This window comes from Chaetodon trifascialis, chromosome 7 (assembly GCF_039877785.1).
Source record: "Chaetodon trifascialis isolate fChaTrf1 chromosome 7, fChaTrf1.hap1, whole genome shotgun sequence".
Taxonomy (NCBI): Eukaryota; Metazoa; Chordata; class Actinopteri; order Chaetodontiformes; family Chaetodontidae; genus Chaetodon; species Chaetodon trifascialis.
In genome coordinates this window covers 25,550,572-25,569,600 of record NC_092062.1, presented here as the reverse complement: position 1 = coordinate 25,569,600, position 19,029 = coordinate 25,550,572, and the positions used below count along the sequence as shown (strand labels likewise).

Below are 19,029 nucleotides of genomic sequence, written 5' to 3'. Positions count from 1 at the left end.
TGTTAGAGCTGAAACGATTAGTCGATTAATCAGTTAGCGAATAAAAATAATAATAATCTGCAACTATTTTGATAAGTGATTAATAGTTAAAGTAATGTTCAGGCAAAAATAACAGTAATGTTCTGCTTTCAGGTTCCTGAATGTGAACTTTTGTTGATTTCCTTGTTTCTTATATTCAACTAAACGCCTTTGGGTTTTGGACAAAACAAGTCATTTGAGTTCGTTAACTTCGGCTGTGTGAAATTTCACTATTGTGACATTTTATGAGCTAAAAGATTGAATGATTGACAAAGCAAATAGCATATTGTGTCAGCAATTCTGTTTCTCAAATCCCAATGAATATAGACAAACACTAGCGTAGGAGGTCAAAAATTCGCCGTTCTCTTCAAACAAGCGGTTAATGATTCCTGGGAGATTGTGTTGACAGAGAGCCTGTGGGACTTCTTCAGTCAGGACAGACTGAACTCAAACAAATTAGCAACGCTCCGCTTATACATATTTCAAAACAGGCTCTTGAGGTTGTAGCACTTAAGCTTACTGGCCAATAATAATAAACTTTCTATAATTGTTGTTTTGTCGAAGTGGTCTAAAAGCATCTGCCTCCTCCAGCATGAGGATGACTCAGCAGGCCTCATGAAGAGGCACTCTGAGGACATTTTGGAGTAAAGCTCGCCGTGTGACACAATGATTCATTCCACTGTGTTTATCTGAAAGTCTTTAAAGGACAAGGACACCCCATATTTCACCCACTTTTAAAGCTCAGGGGGATTGCAGCAATGCACGTTAATAATTGACCTGCACCCACGCTCGTTTTCAGTAACACAAACTCGGAGCGGCCTGAGGAATAACAGACTTTCCATCAGCTGCATTGTCAGGTGTTAGCTGTCGGGTTGCAGTTATGTTGAATGAAACGTTGAAATATCTTCTCTCTTTATCTACTTTGCTGTATCAGGTCATTGATCCTTGCTCGTATCCTGAGCTGTTGCCTGCCAACACTGTCGACCAGCAGCAGGTGAGAAACAAGATTTAGATTTTCTGTTCGGCAAAAGGTGCTCGTATACCAGAACCTACTAAAACGTTTCTGTCACGAGCTCTTTGCATGACTTTCCAGGGAAACTGAATCTTACAGCAAATGCTGTAATCTGTGATAGATAGATAGATAGATAGATAGATAGATAGATAGATAGATAGATAGATAGATAGATAGATAGATAGATAGATAGATAGATAGATAGATAGATAGATAGATAGATAGATAGATAGATAGATAGATAGATAGATAGATAGATAGATAGAAACTTTATTGATCCCCACAGGGAAACTGCTTTGCCACCCGATAAAAGTACATACATCCACTTAACAAACAGTACAAATACATGATACATGATACATGCATTTAAGATAAATCTAATGTTAATAATAAGCAAACCCTGTGGTTAAGTGTGTCTTCTGAGTAAGTCGACTGGCATTTCACTCTAACTGCACATACAGAGAGATTTACCAAGATAAACATAAAACACGGCCACGCTGTCACACTTTCCGCCCACTCTGTTCTTTCCGTAAGTGGTCTTTGACACAAGTTGTGGCCTTGTGTTGGTTGTGTTGCTATACGTTGCCGCCACTGCAAGCTGTTATGACATTTCTCTGTGTCTCCGTCTGTTTTAGTATCTGGGAAAATGGTACTTTAAAGCAGCAGTCAGTCACAAAGAGGCTGACATCCATCAGTTCAAAGCACTGGACAACATTTGGTTCACCATGGAGAAGACAGCCAATGGCACCCTGCTGCTGACCGGGCATATGAACATGTGAGGCACGCACCCTCACCCCTGACAGTCTAAACAAGAAGGAAGTAAAAGGAAGTTCAAATGCGTCTGAACACACATCATGTCTGCATCTTTTATAATGCAGGTGATGAAGTAGTTGAAGGACCGTCCTCCAAAACATAGAGTTGAGGTTTTGACATGACGTTCTTGGCATTAACTGACCTGATAAGCACTTTTTTTGGTGAATAACAGTAGTTCACACACAAGTTAATGAAGTGTAAATGTTTATTAAGTCTTAGCACTTTTTTTTGCCTTGCTCAGAGGTAGTCTGCATTAATTAAAAACTGTTTTATAATGTACATTTTATGTGACTATTTGAACTCACATTAACAACATGTTTAAGTCTGGATCGGGTCTTAATTTTATTCATTTCCAATATCCAGTCATGGAAAAACTACCCAGATCCTTTACTTAAGTGAAAGCACCACAGTGTAAAAATACCTTGTTTTAAGTACAGTATCAACAGTAAAAGTAAGCTCCATGTTCTGCAGAAAATTGGCAGCCATGACATGTTATTGTTTTATCGTGTATTACATTATTAGATTGGTAGCTGGCCGAGGTGGAGCTAGTTTTCAGTACACGACAAGTCCATACCCCTCCTAAGGGTCACAGGTAAAGACTACGGGGGCAAGGGGCCCAAAGTAGACCATTTTTGTAACTGTTTTAGTAAAATTGTCATCACAAAAGTAACTAAGTAAAATTGCAATATTTCCCTCTGAATTGGAAATACTCAAGTAAAGTAAAATAACTTCAAAAGTACTTACGCTTGAGTACGTACTTTCCACCACTGGCAAAATAAAGGCTAGTATTAGCTCTGTCCAAACCAATCACACCAGGTTTTAATCGTAACCTTTTCACATGGATGTATGTGCATGTTTAAAAAAAGATGACAGCATCACGAGAAACAGCAGAACCAAGAAAACCCAAGATCATAAATAGTCATCAGAATTAGGGAAGTGACATTTAGAAAGTGTAAAAGGTGCGAATGACTGTTTGAAAACTGAAAGTCTTGAAGTCATGTTTGTCTTTTATGTCATTAATGAAATATAAAGCTAAAATGTGTATTTATTTCTCATTTTCAGGGGAGATAACTGTGTGAAACAGAACTGGAGCTATCACATACATCCTGAGAGGGATGACTTGGAGCTGGAAGGTAACTACAGTACCTGCATTCACAGCTGCTCAAAGCACCCACACACACATGCAGACAGAGGAGATCAATAGGTATCAATAGGTATGGATTTCTGACGGCCAAGTTTATTTTTCAAGAGATGTTGCACATGGGAGTTTTGTGCTAGTGCTCACACCAAAACATTACAGGGATTCAGTAATTTTCCCAGAATTTTATTCTTAGCAGGGCGGGAAAACCCCTGAGTATTTCTGTTGGACCATCTGTGATGTTAAAGCTCACCACTGACATTATGTTTGGTGGGTTTTCAGCTTTGCAAACTGAGGCCCCAGAATAAATTCAATTCACAACAACCTTAAATCAATATAGGTCCAAACTTGTCAAACCTATTTCTTCTGTTCTCACCTCGCCTCACGTTGAGTAATAGTGTGAAGAAAAGGACAAAACTCCACTGACTGGACACACAGCTACAGCTTGTCAAAGACTATTTCCAAAACTTACAGTTTGTATTTCTATGTTGAACTACAAGAGAGCCAATTGTACGAAAAATATAATAATAATAATGATTTAAACAAGTGGATACCAACTGAGCAAAGGAGTAGCCTAAGCAACAAAATAATGAGACGTGAACTTTAGAGGTTTCCACTGTTTCCAGTCTTGTGCTAGGCTAAGCAAAACAGCTTTTGGCTGTCGCCTCATCAAACTCACTGCCAGAAAGCAAATTAGTGCATTTCCCAAAATGTGACAAATGTCCGTTGACGCGGTGCTTTTGTGGTGTATATTTCTACTACTGGAAACCAGTTGACCTCCAGTAAGCCTGGAGCTGTGCTTTGCTCAGTGAACGCTATCATGATGGGCCCTGGAGGACGCTAGCTGAAGCACACATACCGTCTCGTTACATGACTTGACATTGGACATCAACACCCTAACCCTTACCCAGCAATCATCATTGCATATGTGTGTATGGCAAAAATACAGAAATATGTTATTTAATTGAATAATTATAGTTTGTTTATAGTCTGCTGTATGAAACATAAACAAAACACACTGAGATCATTTGCTAATCCTTTATGACATATGCTCAACTGAAAACAGCACAAAGACAATATAGATGAAATAAATAGTAAATAAATAAATGAAGAGAATATTGGGGGAACTCATGGAGAGCTTGGCCCCACACAAGCCCCACTGCAACCACAACTGCCAGCACCGTCTACATTTACACCCCTGGACAGGCCTGATCCAGCCTTGACCAAAACCATGAAAGTCTATTGATGAACTCAGAGAAAGCAGCCTTAGAATGAAGACACTTCTGTAAATAATGATCCTTGTAGCCTTTTGGGAGTACTCAGCAGTATATTGTATACATCCAGTCTCCCTAAGTCCTGCTGCTGCCTCGCTTGTGTCTTGTTGTTTTGATCCAGGAAAGAAAGAACGGAGGAACCTGCTCTGGAGCGGTAAGTGGGCCAACTGCCCCGAGTGCATCATTTTCCAAGAAATAGAGGGACCGCTAAGCCCGACAGACTCCGAGGACTCCCTCAACAGATTCATGCTGTATTGTAAGTCATCAGTTCACCCCAAACAATGCTAATTTCAGCCCTCTCCCTGACCTTTACCATCTGCAGTTAAAGTTATAACTTCAGCTTGATCTTCATGTCCAACAAGGGCAGAGAGCAGTAAGTACAGAAGCAGCAAAATTGAGAAAAATGCTAAAAAAAAAACTTTCAGGCTGACTGGCAAACTGTGTCACAGAAAGACTGTATGAATGAGAAAGAATGACTGCCTTAATTTAATGTCTGTGTGGGCCGATTAAGAGCTTTCAACTGTCACAATGTGTAGATAAGATCTAGAAAATTCAGATACCGCACTCTGCTTTGGAAAGTCTTCAGGGGAAAACATTATCTACAAACAAAATGTGTTCCTTCTGCTTTCTCATTCATACTAACTACTTTGCTTGTTCACTGGTGTCCTTCCTGTCCTTCTACTTTTAAAACTGACGGTATATTGAAATAAATCCATCTATAATTCATTATATTTTTAAGGAAGTTTAACCACACTACCTCAGGTGGGAAGCCAAAAGTTGAATTGGTAGTTAGCGCTACTCTGTAAAGCTAGTTATCTTTAGCAGGAGTGCCACAATTGGATTTAGTTGCTGGTTTATTTAGTTAAGAAACTGAGCTACCAAGATAACAATTTATCATAATGGATATTTTTCAAGTACAGTTAGAGAAAACTCATTAAAGTAAATTTGTTTCAGCTGTAGCCATGGCTAGCCTGTGGCATCTCACCAGCTAGCTTGCACTGATATAGCAAGCTAGCTCCTACTTTAGCTAACTGTCTTTCTCTGTGGTAAATGAGTACAGGAGTTCTACACTGTTTTCAAAGAAAATGTACCATAATTATGTTTTTTATATGATAAAACAAATGCTTTAGAGTCAGATTCCAGTCTTATCTCGGTTTTTACCATATGTAATATGTGTGGCTTTGTAAGTGTAGTCACATCATTAATCTGAGGGCCCCGAAATCCAATATTCTGCCTTTAACCCTGGAACTCCTGGTGACTGCAGCAACATCCAGGAAATCATGCAGTAAAAACTTTATTTTTGATTATATTCAATTGGAGAGCAATTACGTAGTTCATAACAGACATAACTGTGTCTTTCTTTTTTTTTTTTGTACATTTCCTTTCACTGCAGCTCGCCGCAGTGATGTCGACGCTGAGGTGGTGACAGCATTTCTGAAAAAGGCGGCATGTCAGAACATGTTGGCAAGTGTCACACTACCTCAAAAGAAAGGTTTGTCGCTTCGATCCCTTTTTTGTTTGTTGTTGCTGTTGGTGTTTTGGAGATGATGATGCCTCTGAATCTCAAAATGTTTGAAACCTAACAATCACATCTGCATTCACAGAGTTTTGCACCTGAATATGAACGGCGAGGTAGGCATGGATGTTACATTTTACCTCCGTTGTCTTTTTAATAATCTCGTATTTAACTGTCTGTCCTTGCTGATTGGAATTACAGGCTCTTGGTTCCACACAGTTTCTCACAGGATGCTGCTGCTGAGTCATGGACGTCCTGGATGAGTTATTTCATGTTTTCATGTAACAGCGAAACAAATAAAGCAGTTTTTCCTTCAGGAATTGTGTTATTTTATCCACCATTTACGAGTGCCAACATTTTTTCACATCACATCATAAAAGCCTTTGATTTGTGGTGTCAGAAAGAAAATGCTATGATGAAACATGCAGCTGGCTACAGTGTTGTTTTGATTGTTAGCTCATCCAACTGTTATCCCTGTCACTTTCAGTCCAAATAACCTGAGGCCCGATAGCTTGACTTGAGAAAAAAAAAAACACCTTTGTGGGGAGGATCCACCCACAAACACCCAGCACAAAAACCCGGGGGATTCCCACAATGTCACTGAAAAGAAATACCTGCTCACATAAGTTGAATGAAGGCAGCACAATTCTCTAACTGGTTGACTTTTTCTTTTTTTAAGCAGTAGGGCAAATGTGATGGAATTATGCCAAGAAAAATACTGATTCGCAGAGACTCTGTTAAAATAATATACAGAAATAGCTTCATATCCTTTATATAAAGGACTTTTTTTGCACCTCTGTGTTGTCATTTGATGTCAAACAGAGAGTTTTGCTATCAATAGCCAGTTTCTGGTCAATTTTCCCCTGGAAAAGTGTCCCTCCGGCGCAGGAAGCGACTGCTATCACAACAAGCCACACCCTTTACTTTAACTTCACTTTATACGTGCATGGCGACAACAGTTTACTCAAAATAAACAGATGGAGATAATGACAGCAGCAATATGTTTCGCAGCAACCGATATCCTACAACCACGTCCGCTGTCCTTGTGCCTCACCTTTACTCTGGGACAAACAAAACACAGCAGGATTGTGAAATCAATGTTCCGCTCTGCCTCGTCACCACTGAGCGTGTCACAGGGACAGTGACACATGCCAACTGTAAGACAGTCCTTCAAACATGTATATAGTAAACAAAGCCCAGTCACTTAGTAACACGCTCCTCTGGACAGGGTGGTGGCGCTGGTGGGAATGCGTTTGATGATGAAAACAAAACGAAAACAGAAGTTGAATTCCCCACATCAGCTTTCCCTGGCTGGTTTCCCGTTATTGGTCTCTGCTTTTGCATTTGATCCTTATTTACAACTCACTGTTTGATTTGCAGTGGCATTGCTCTGTGTAGCTGCAGGACTGAGGTAAAAGTCCTAATACGACACTGTAAATATACTCCCGTATGAGTAAAAGTCCTGTATTCAAAATCCTATTTAGGTACAAGTACAGAGGTATTATCAGCAAAGTAGTGCAAGTCAAATGGCCCCTGTGAGTGATGCTACACATTTGATTACATTAACAGATTGTTATGTTATGCTTCATTGCATAAGCAGTATTTTCCTGCAGTAGTTTTCACTGAACTTCCCTTCTGGTGGAGCTGCCAACAGCTCACAGACACCTAAAACAAGGGGCCACATGTTAGACACTGCTTTATGGTAAGGGGTGACGAGCCAAAAAAGGTATGGTGGTTTAATCTTTACAATGTATTTTATTCTCACCTATATTCTGATCATACGTTTTAAGGTAAAATCTTAATCTTAAAAGTAACTGGTAACTCTTGCTATTCAAAGTTCAGTGAACTAAACACACCTACTCCTTCTTCTTCATAGAAAAATCCAGAATCTGTGAATATGCAAATATTTTTTCCATTTGAAAAGCTGCACAGAAGATGCCTCCTACTTCACCGAAAAGTCAATTCTCACTGTATTTGCGCTGGAGGCTTCAAGTTTCCATATCACGCTTGTGCAAGCTGCATCCTGGCCCTCGATTAGCTTCTCAGCTAGATGTAATTTCACAAATATCCTGCTTCTAAGTAAAGGCCTTAAACACACGTTCGCGTTGTGTTGCTGTGCACATGCATCATTCTGCACAGTGAAGATCAAACATCCCAGCAAAGTAATAATAAGCTAAATACACACAATTTTAAGATTGTGTTTGCGCTTGTTTTTACAATGCTGACTTGCAGTGAAGCAAAAGTTGAAAGTTTTGCCCTATTTATGAACATGATGTCACATACTTCGCTGCATTAATCAGGATTAGGAAGGTTGGGGGCTTGATGTTGCCAGGCCCCTGTCAATCAAATTAAACCAAATCACAACCAGAGCTAAGTTAAACTCTTTGTAAATTATACCTAAAGATGCACAGTTGTTAAAAGTGTCAGTCCTTTGATCATTTTTCGATACCACGTGTTCAAAATTGTACAATCCCCATTAATTCTACATTTGATAGCATCAAAAGTACTGAAGCTGGATAAAAAATACCTGTTGGATTTTCAACCCAAGGCTGCACAGAAGAAAAGATGAGGGAGAAAATCAGCTGGTCCTCAACCTGTAGCCGTCAAGGAATTCTCTCCAGCAACAAAAGCACCAGGTGACTGGAGGCAGAGGCACGAGCAGGCAGCACCACGCAAACGGATGTCCGAACAGGCCACAAGCAACATGTCAGTGTTATTCAAGAGCAAGCGCAGTCTCAAATTCTGGTGTCGTGACAACATTACGAAGATATATTATAGAGAAATACTTGGGATTTTAAACCCAGCTTGCAGAGGCTTTAAGTTCTATTCACTGTTCTTATAATAAAGCACATGCAACAGCACAGCAGACATAAGCAGATCGACACGCAGTCCTTAATGTCAGACCACGCTGACGTTACGCGTCTCACAATTCACTACTGAACCTGGTGGGAAATTATGTGGATGTGATAAGAAGAACTCATGTCTGTGTTTCCATTAAAAACCTAACTCTCACGACACGCAGGAGATAACAGCGAACAACTGTTTGTTCCCTTTGTTTGTGCTGAGTGGGGACAGCACCCACCAGCCCACATCCAACCCACCGCTCTCTCATGTCTCACGTGTAGGTGTGTTAGTGAGTGCGTGTTTGTTTGTTTGTGCGTTTGTGTGTGCTTGGCAGACATAAAGTAGGAGACAGATGGTGACATTTATATAATCCAGGAGAACATAGACTGTGGTTGGGGATGTCCCATGGAGCATGAAACCAAACAGTGAAGTCAAATTGAAATTGACCCTCACTCTCTGTCTCTCATTGCAACTTTCACTACTGTTTTCATGACCATTCCTCATTTCGACATTTACACTTGATATACTGAAACTTTGTTGCTCTTACCATCAATGCAGTTGGATCAAGACAATTTTCTAAGAATAAGGCCATATCTTAATGTGTTGTTTCTTATCTTATCTTATCTTATCTTATCTTATCTTATCTTATCTTATCTTATCTTATCTTATCTGGACGCTCGTGAGGCTTCACTGTGCATTACAGCTGCTTTCAGGATGTGGGCGAAAGTAAAAGCAGGGCAGCTTCTTCAGCACAGCTTGTTCCACCTCAAAGGATGAGTTCACGATTTGTCTTAAAATAATACTCGATTGCCACTGAACAAAGCTGCCGCAGAGAAATTAGGATTATATACATAGAACTGAATTGGCTTAGACAAAAGCCCTTTGCTTAAGGTTAGTAAAGTTTGTGGTTTCAGCTGAAGTGTGAAGGTCACTGCGACTTTTTCTCTGCCAAACCACGATCTTTCCCTCACCTCACACGAGCCTTAATAAAAAAGTTTAATAAAGCTGTAGTCACATAAGAGGAAGAACAGATGTTTTGGTTGAAAACAAATTAAATTAGTTGTGTAGAAATGAAATTTAAACAAGACAGAGTTGCATTAATAGACCCCGAGCTTTCAATGTAAGATGTAAACAGTCGTTCTGTGTAAAAATCAGTTAATCTGAATCGAATATGAGGCTTGATCAGTTTTAGTCAAATCAGTGATTAAAGTCTCTTAGAACGACATTCCCTCTCTGTGATTGGTCCATAATCTTTCAAGTCTGCTGTAAAACTACAGTCCAGTGCTCATATCAGCATTTCTGCATGCTGTACTCATTCCTCCTGTTCATACTGGCATCTAAAAGATCCCTTCTGAGTGGGACAGACACTCCAGTGGAAATCATCCAAAGAAACGTTTGTTTAGTATAAAATTCCCTCTTTGTGTTTCTTTAGAAAAGTGTCCCTGTTGTGCTGCAGAGGAGGGACGCTGTCCTTTAACGTCCGCTGGACAGCAGAACAGAATAATGAGGTATCACGATCTACAAAATCTTACTATGCGCCTCACACAGATTACATCACTAAAGGCTACATTTAGGCAAATAAGTGCTGGCAAGAAACTAAATGACCAAAGAAACAAAAGCCACAAAAAATCTAAACAGCCAAAAAATGATCCAAACAAATGATGGGTGGGAATTTACACTCTGCGCTGACTTGGTGCTGGTGTGGCACATCTTACTCACACTGTCCTCTTAGTAGTTTAAAATAAACTCCCAAAAAAATCCCATGCTCGTGAGGCACTTTCTCAAATTAAATGCATGAGAAACTTTCAAGTTAGATCAAATGTGTCCCTTAATTGGTTTGTCAAGGAACAGGAAGGATGAAGGTAGTGGCTGAACTTGCTTTGTTAACCCTTCACAGTTCAAATCTACAACACATGCCAACACATGGTTAGCTGTTAACTTCAGTCTCACAGGCAGAAAATACGTGACAAATCGTACTCATGCTGTCCTCTTGGTGGCCTAGAAGAGACTTTATTAACAATTTGTTCTGGCTCATGTGCACTTTTTTACACCGAACACATGAACTTCGTGCAGTTTGTCCCATAACTGATTAGTCAAACGGGGAACAGGAAGAATGGCTGAATTTAACCTGTGATTTTCAAAGAAACCCCCAAATGCATGTGAACATGTAAGTCTGGGGTATGTTCAAGCACTTTGTGAAATGTACTCTTTCGGAGCTTTCTTAACACTTTTTACCACCACATACTGCATGTAAACACTTATTTATAGTATGCCTACATACTGAGTCTTTCATTGAGAAAAGCACCTCTGGAGAGACTCCGAATGAGGCAGCAGCGTGTTGAAAGTGTCATTACAGAAGAGACAGGTTGTGTGTTTCCTCATCACACATCAGATCAATTCACATTAAATGTAAGGTGTGAAAAAAAGCCCCTGTCATATTTGTTTGGGTGTTAAACTCTGACAGTGACCTATAAACACTGGAAATCACAACCACCCACCACAGAGTGTCAGTAAGGGGCCGCACCATCGACCTGTTTCTTTTTCTATCACTAAAGAATCGCATGTCTTCCCATCTTATTCAACACATTTAAACTTATTTTTTTTTAACAATTTGCCATTAAATATGTTCCTCTCGCTTTCATTTTTAGGTGCAGCTGAGTGCCACCCTTTGTTCCACATCAAAGTGATACTATGTGAAACTGCATTTCGGTTTCATTAATCCAATAAAAGTTTCACACCAGTTCTCATGTGGTGCTTTTTTCGCCCCACATGCAATACATTTATGTATCCACAAGTGGAGCCACCTACACCACAGCCTCCTTCCTCCTCTCTGTCAAACCACAACTGTCTGTACAGATCTACACAGGGGAAAAAAAACACCAGCTCATCTTCACTACAGGCTCATGTAAAAGGGAAAACCCTGTCAACCTGTCATGTCTCTCAGAGAGAAGCAGCAGATGAATTTGGACACTGAGAGTGCAGCACACACTGGGTGAGTCAAGATTTAGTGAGTGACTTCAGTTCCTCTCTTAAATATGCGTCAGAATATTGTTTAACATTCCTGTGATATCTCTGAGAAAACCAGGCTTTCTTGTGTGGTTAGTCAGCGGTCGATGGGTCATTGCTGGTGAGACAAGAAGTGTTTAGATGCTGAAATTCCAAACCTGAAGAAGACACATGTTGGAGGATGGGATGTGTTTTGTAAACCAAGCCATCGCTTCAGTGTTTCCGCAGAATTCAGAGGAAATACAGACATTTTGGTACAGCTGAGCATCAATTTCCATCCGTTTCCATAGTCGCAAGCCAAATTCACGCTCATTCAGAATGAATAGACTTAATGTGACTTGTTGGGATATTGTTTGTTTGCTGATTTGGCATTTCGACTAATCAACACTGTATAAACACTGTATAAATAAGGATGTGATGTAGAATCAGGTACTTGATGAATCCAGTGAACACATGGAAGACGCTGCAGTCCACTATGATTAAAGAGACAGCGTTCAGGTGACAACGGGTAGTTTTAGTTTTCCCACTGCAGACCCCAGAGATGGAAATACAGTTTTCCAGTTTATATGTTTCTCATTAGGAAGGGGCAAAAATGCTCATTTTACCATACTTGTCATATTTGTGATTTACTTGCAGCCAAATACTTTCACTGTCTAACTCTCACTCTCCCACTCCTCATCATACATCACATACAGCGGAAAGTGAAGCAGAGTGACGCCATCGTGACATTTTAGCACAGAGGTTGGGGGTTTGATTGACAGCTGCTTGTCACAAAACGCAGGGTCAGTGGTATTTTAGCCGATCACTGATAAGTTTCAGTCTATGTCATGACAAATAAATGAACCACATATTTTCCACTGCCATGCCACCCTGTGCAAGACCACCAAAAAACTCCCACTGAGGTAAAGTCCCAGAGAAGCAGAAGCATGGTGGCAATAAGCTGAGGGGACATGTACCCACAAAGCAATGCATACAAGACAGTCAACCTGGGATGCATACAAAGGCTCCTGTTGGGCGGGAAAGTTGATTTTTGAGCTTGCGGTTAAAGGGCAGTAATGTTTTTGCAACCTGAGATGTTTTTAACGAGTTCTGCTCTTCATTCCTCTGAGTCATTCTGGAATTAATCAGGAAGATCAACGCGAGCAGTCAGCCAGGTTCTTCTCAGCCTTCCTGTCCGTCCTCTTTTCTTTGTCAGTTATTTACATAATGTGGTTAAACTGGGGATTTATTTGCAACCTTTCTAAGCGTCTGACCGCTTGTGCTTGTTGGCAGTGGTGGAGTACTGAAGTACTTAAATCATTTGCATAAGTAGGAGTACCAACGATCAAGTATGACGATGCAAACATGCTCCTTTATACAAGTAAAGGTCCTGCGTTCAAAATAAAAAGCACAAAAAGTATCATCAGGATATATTTAAAGTGTCAAAATAAAAGCACTCCTTCAGGAAACAGCCTTTGTCAGTGATATATTACATTACTCGACTATTAATACAGATGCATCGATGTGTAAGTAGTACTTTTCTGCTGTAGCGGGTCAAGCTGGAGCTAGTTTTAACTGCTTTACATATAGTTGGGTGGTTTAATCCACTGGGTTTTATCCTTGGGGTCAGGCCCCCCTAAGGGTCACAACATGAACCTGAAGGAGCTCCGCTACACACATTGGTTTTCATTTTTAGACTTTGCTTTTTTTTACGAAACACAGGATAAAATGAGCTCTTTGGACCTCACACAGTTATGCTAGTGAAACCATGTGAGATGTCTGCAGGGTAAATGTCCCTTTGGTGGAACTACAAACAACTCATAAACATCCATAAAGTGACAAGGGACCCCACCTACACAATGCTTCTTTTGTACAGGGTCACAAGCCACTGACTGGAAGGAAGACTGGAAACCACTGCTTTCATTCTGGATTGTATTTATGAGCTTATTTATTGTGAAATCTTAATCTGAAAAGTAACAAATTATAGCGGTCAGATAAATGTAATGGAGTAAAAAGTATACCATAAGATACTAATAAAATACTTAAAATCCACACTAAAATCAGTACAATATTCTCAAATGCATGTCAAAACTAATGTGGGGTGTGTGTGTGTGTGTGTGTGTGTGTGTGTGTGTGTGTGTGTGTGTGTGTGTGTGTGTGTGTGTGTGTGTGTGTGTGTGTGTGTGTATTTGGCAGAATGGAGTGTCAGTCGAGGTCCTCTTATAAGTACCTGCTGCTGCAGGTGTGGTGTGGTCTCCTCACGGTGGCCATGGTGGTCATGGCTGCACTTGTCACTTCAATCAAGCCAAAGTCAACTGAGGTCAGTACATCTGCCACAAGAAGAGAGAAAAAAAAAATTAAATAGGGTTGCAGTAGGAAGAGTTTGGACTATGCTGTTAGGCTTCACATTTCATTAATGACCTTTTCATGTAGCTGATGTAGCCAACAAAAAAAAGCAGCTTTTCAATGCGTTACATGTAATCACAAAGCAGGGTCAGTCTAATCTCAAGTTTGTTGCTGTGAGTCAAGTAAGTGCCTCTAGGTGGCAGCGACATCATGACACAAGGATGCTCCGAGGTACCTCAGCTGCAGTACATGTCCACTTAAAGGGTGGACAGAGTGACGGACCACTTGTGCGGTTCAATGTAGACATCACCACAAACTACAGCCTCAGAAAGTACCACAGAGCCGAATCAAACAAGTCTTTGACACAAAGTATTTCCTGCAGAGTACTAGATTACATGATGTCATTCAGGCGTTTCTGTCATTGTATCCATAGTAGTTCCCCGTCTTAAATCTAAGCCAGGCTCTTATCATTTTTGGATTTTCCAGATGAACCCTCCCAAGAGCCACCGATTCGTCTACAACGTGTTAATTTCCAAGGCTGACTTACACTGTAGCTCTTGGGAAGTTGATGCTTTGCAGACATGATTTTCACTGACGCTGACAAAATCTAATCTGTAGCTCTCTATTGTCTCTGAGTCAACAAAGTAATGGAAAGGATGATGAAGACAATGATGATGCAATGACGGTTTGTTTCCTATCTTTTTAAGGATGGAGTCGCTACACTGAAGTCAGATGTCAGTCCAACAGGTATACTGATTAGATGCAAGGTTCAACTGTGTGCACTTCAAATGAAGCCTTTTAAAGGTGCAATATGTACGACTTTTAGTTTAAAATGTTCACAAATTCACTTAAATTATCAATAGAATGAGACACATTAACAGTTTTTGCCTTATGTCAGACGTCTATGTATTGTGCTGCAGAGATATCTACTGGTTTGGCTCCTGGTACCCCAGGGCTGACCCCGTCATAGTGCCCAGTCAGGCTTTCAGATGTGGGCCTTGATTGAAGCCAGATGTCCCCCTCGCTCCTCTCCCGCCTCTCCTGTCCTCGTCTGATCCTGCTCTGTCTTTGTTGACCCCAGAGTCAGAGTCCTGGTCAGAGCTACTGTCAGTCACCCTGATACTGTTTTTCCCCGTCGGCAAACTGTCAGCGTCGTGGGCTGTGTTCTGTCCTGGTCCAATGTTCAATGGGAGGCTGCTGAGCCTCCTCCTCCTCCCAGTGGCCCAAAGCTCCTGCACTAGCAGCGTTCAAACACTAAAACTCCCCCTGTGCTCCGAGCTCCCAGTCCAGGCAGAGTAGGACCACTAGCTGCACGGCTAACTGAGTTAACTAGCTAACAGCATTAGCTAGCCGCAGTTAGCGGTTACTCTGGTTATATATGGCCCCCTATTTGTTAGTATGAATTCAAGAAGTGGCCAATTCTTACATAGTGCACCTTTAAAGTAACCTCACATGAGTGGACAAATTAAGGGCTTGTGAGTATTTTCATAAAAACATAAAAGCATGTCACATTTCCATGAATGAAGCTGAATTTAACTCAGATCTTTTCTTTTGCAGGCAACACTTCTGTGGCCCCCTTAAGATCAATAGGTAAGTTAGATATTTTTTTACGATTACCGTCCCAAATTTTTTCAAGAAAATACGACCAACTGAAAGATGCTAATGGCAGAACTGAGGAAGTAAAATACACCGCGAACATTTCCACAGTTATTGCGTCATCAGCTAACCTCTCAGTTATGTTGCTTTTCAGGATCCTCTCCCTCGTACATCGAGCTTGTCAGGTGTAAGTAAACTTCCTCTTCTGGTTAATATTCTGATGCGTGTTCATCACTTCTTCTTATGTGGTAAATCAATGTGTTTTGATGACTGTGAGTATATAGAGAAATGATATTGTCAAGTATATTTTAGACAGCTGTAGAGAGTATGTGTGAGTTATCACCTCAGTGCTGTCTGTGTTTGGATTTTTTTGAGCTTGAAGGCAAATCTGATGTATTTTTTAAATCTTCAGTCCACCATTTTGCATTTCGCACATCTGTTGTTTATGTCTCGGTCAAGTTTAAACGATGAGCCGTTGAGATATTTCCAGTGACAGGAGAAAGTTTTTCGTCTTTCTGAAACATCCACAGTCAATGTCGGGGGTTTGCTGATGGTGCCTAAGATTTCAAAGTGTGAAGAGTTCTCTAGAGCTGTCATTTCACACCGACTTTCAACGACCACACGGAGAAAGCTAAACAGAGGTCCCACATTCTAGCCCACAGACGTGTTAACCGATGGGATTGGAGTACGAGGCCTGACTCTCGCTTTTTACTGATCTCAGTTGCCGTCATTACGCTTCTGATGCCACACTTCACACCTCCAGATGATGGCTTCACGCATGTTGTCTGGGAGCGGCTGAAAGTCATTCTCAGAAACGTAGGAAGCCTTTAAAAGAGTGTGGGGCTGATTGAGAGGAGGCGGCTGCACCGAAGAGGAAATAAAAACTCCTGATAAGAATTACATAACAGATATTTTTAAGTGAGACGTTCAGATTGATTGAAACAGATCTCAGTGCGTCTGTTGGGGTTAAAGGCCCTGAATATGTATTATCAGCTTCCTGCTAAGTGCAGTGGAGTCCGACATGAACACACCTTTTTCCGCCAGAGGAACAGCATCTTTTGTCATTTCTCATCACAGATTTCCTGCATTTCTGTTTCTGTCCTTGCTCCACTCCCTGGTTGAAGTCACAAATTTGACCCAAAATGTAAAGTTGGGTGTTAAACTCTTAACAAATAATAACTACAGATGTTTTTGCCTTCCACTGTTACTAATACAGTCAAGGATATTTAATGAGATAGAGATATCTGAAGCTTTAAGGGCTTTAAAGCACAATTGTTTGTACATAGAAAAGGTTACACTAGAACAGCAGCACATACAGTTAATCTGTCACTCTCCAGCTGAGCAACTATTATATCAAAGAGATTAACGTACACTACTTTGGCACATAATTCATCTGCACGCACACCCAGTGAGGCTAAACCACTGACTGACAGAGACAGAGTAGCTTTGTCATGTTTCCAGTCTCATGCGTTGTGCTCCTCCCACCACACTGCCTCTTTCCTGTGTGAAGTGGGTTCCTAGAACCTCAACAAACCCCAAGAAGAGCTGTAATGTGGGCTACACTGACTCAAGGTATAATTACAGCCCACAGCATCAGACACCATCAGTTTGTCAGGGGATGCTTAGTCTGCCACATGGAAGGAAATTAACCATTAATTGAAAGATCAACTCTGTTTGCCTGACTGATGAATATTTGACTGTGGGTGTTTCAAAGGGGCTTGGTAGACTATAGAACTACAATTTGAGCCAAAGAGGTCTCATATGTCACCACCTAAATTTGGATGAGCTGAAAATGTTTTCATTGCTAAGCAACTGAGTAAAACTTTGCAAAATCTATCCACAGCTATAGGCAAGGATTCTTGGGAAACGTCGAACGGCTGTGAAGTCTGCTCCCTCGTCGTGCGAGACAACACCATCTACTTCAAGAAGGAGAGCGTCTACTTCATCTACGCCCAGGTCACCTTCAGCAAGCACAATAAGGAAAATCAGACCAATTATGTGATGCTGAAAAAAAATCCCTCGTTTGGTAAAAGTACCAAGAAACTGATTGAGGGGACCTTTCCTCACACAACGGAGCGCTCTGTGTGGGTGGCCAGGATGGTCAAGCTCACAAAGGGAGACAGTGTCAGCTTAAATATCACAGGTGATTATCAAAAAGACAGTGCACGCACATTCTGGGGCGCCTATGAGCTCCATTAGCACTGCCAGTCTCCAGGATGTGATACTGTGCAAGAGAGAATCATTCAGGGTTGGACTTGTATGTTATTTGTAATCCTATGCTAATATGTTTCAGCAAAACCTGTGTTTTGTTCCCATAGATGTGTTGGATATCTAACCAAATTTTGTGCCAGATGATACTCAAAATAACAGGGATTCAGTGATGTTCAACATTTACTGTATCTTGTAGATCCCCTTGGCGTTACCCTGCAGGGCTGTACCGCCCTTGCAGGGTAACGCCTTTTAATAACCTTTGTGGTCAACATGGAACACTAAAATGCTAAAAGCTCAACTAGGCAGGATGAGGAAGGTTTTAACTACAGATTTAACAGAGTAAAACCTCTTAATAAAAGGTCACATCTTCATAGTCTATTGATTTTGAACAACAATATCTTGGGAAAACAACAAACATCAGTCCAACCTTAGCAGAGTCTCTACTCTTGAAATTGTGTGGTGTACAGAATTGTAAAATGTGTGTGATGTCTGGGGTATGAATATGTTTGTTTTCACTGCTATGTTCTTGTGTAATTTATGAAATGGAGTGTTATGTTGTTGGCGGTTTAATTCAAAGTACTGAAAGAGTAATAAAACCTGTATCATTTGAAAGCCGTTGAGTTACTGACTTTTCATGTGCACTGTGAGCTGCCAGCTGACCACACGGTGGTGCCACCTCCCTCCAAATAAGAGGGAACATGAAAGACTCCATGTATCAAACTCACCATTCATGTCACGGATCCTGTTACACAGCCTGATAACACACTATAATCATCTGCTGATTTAAAAAAAACTTGACACAAACCACAAAGTCATTCCACAGATGCCCATGAAACCCCAAGATTACTATTACAACCCCTGCCAACACAAAACGAAGCACTGCTCATCTCATTGGCCTGAGGCTAACACCGTACACGCATACAGTATGTAACACTGTACAACTTTAACGATGTGTTGCCTCAAGCAGGCAGGAGCAACAGGTGCAAAACAGGAAGCCACATATTTGGTGCAATATCAGTCATACTGCTTCCCCTTTACAACACATCCACAGACATATCTTAACTCGAAACGCCTTCGGATCAAACTCCTTGGAGGCTGTTTGGTTCCCCTCATGACATATGAATGCTATTCTCAGATTCGCTGTGAGATAATGTGGACTTTACACTCTACACGAATTAAGCTGCTGATGTGTCAATGCGCCAAATGAACCACAGCAGTTTCCTGCACACCGGTGGATTTTAACCAGCCTGATTGGGATTCATTTGATGAACTGAAC

At 40.9% G+C, this 19,029-nt stretch overlaps 2 protein-coding genes across 2 annotated transcripts; both read left to right on the top strand.

Moving 5' to 3' along the window:
* Positions 1-898: 898 nt before the first annotated feature.
* On the top strand, positions 899-12,907 carry LOC139334204 (apolipoprotein M-like). The gene is made up of 6 exons (XM_070966963.1): positions 899-1,012; positions 1,666-1,805; positions 2,906-2,976; positions 4,377-4,511; positions 5,649-5,747; positions 12,894-12,907. Exons 1-6 carry the CDS (start codon positions 899-901, stop codon positions 12,905-12,907), a joined length of 573 nt encoding a protein of 190 aa, XP_070823064.1.
* An 890-nt stretch (positions 12,908-13,797) lies between these two features.
* lta (lymphotoxin alpha (TNF superfamily, member 1)) lies at positions 13,798-17,741 on the top strand. Its single transcript, XM_070966962.1, has 4 exons — positions 13,798-13,920; positions 14,654-14,693; positions 15,697-15,729; positions 17,386-17,741. The coding sequence occupies exons 1-4, from the start codon at positions 13,798-13,800 to the stop codon at positions 17,739-17,741; spliced, it is 552 nt and encodes a 183-aa protein (XP_070823063.1).
* Positions 17,742-19,029: the final 1,288 nt, after the last annotated feature.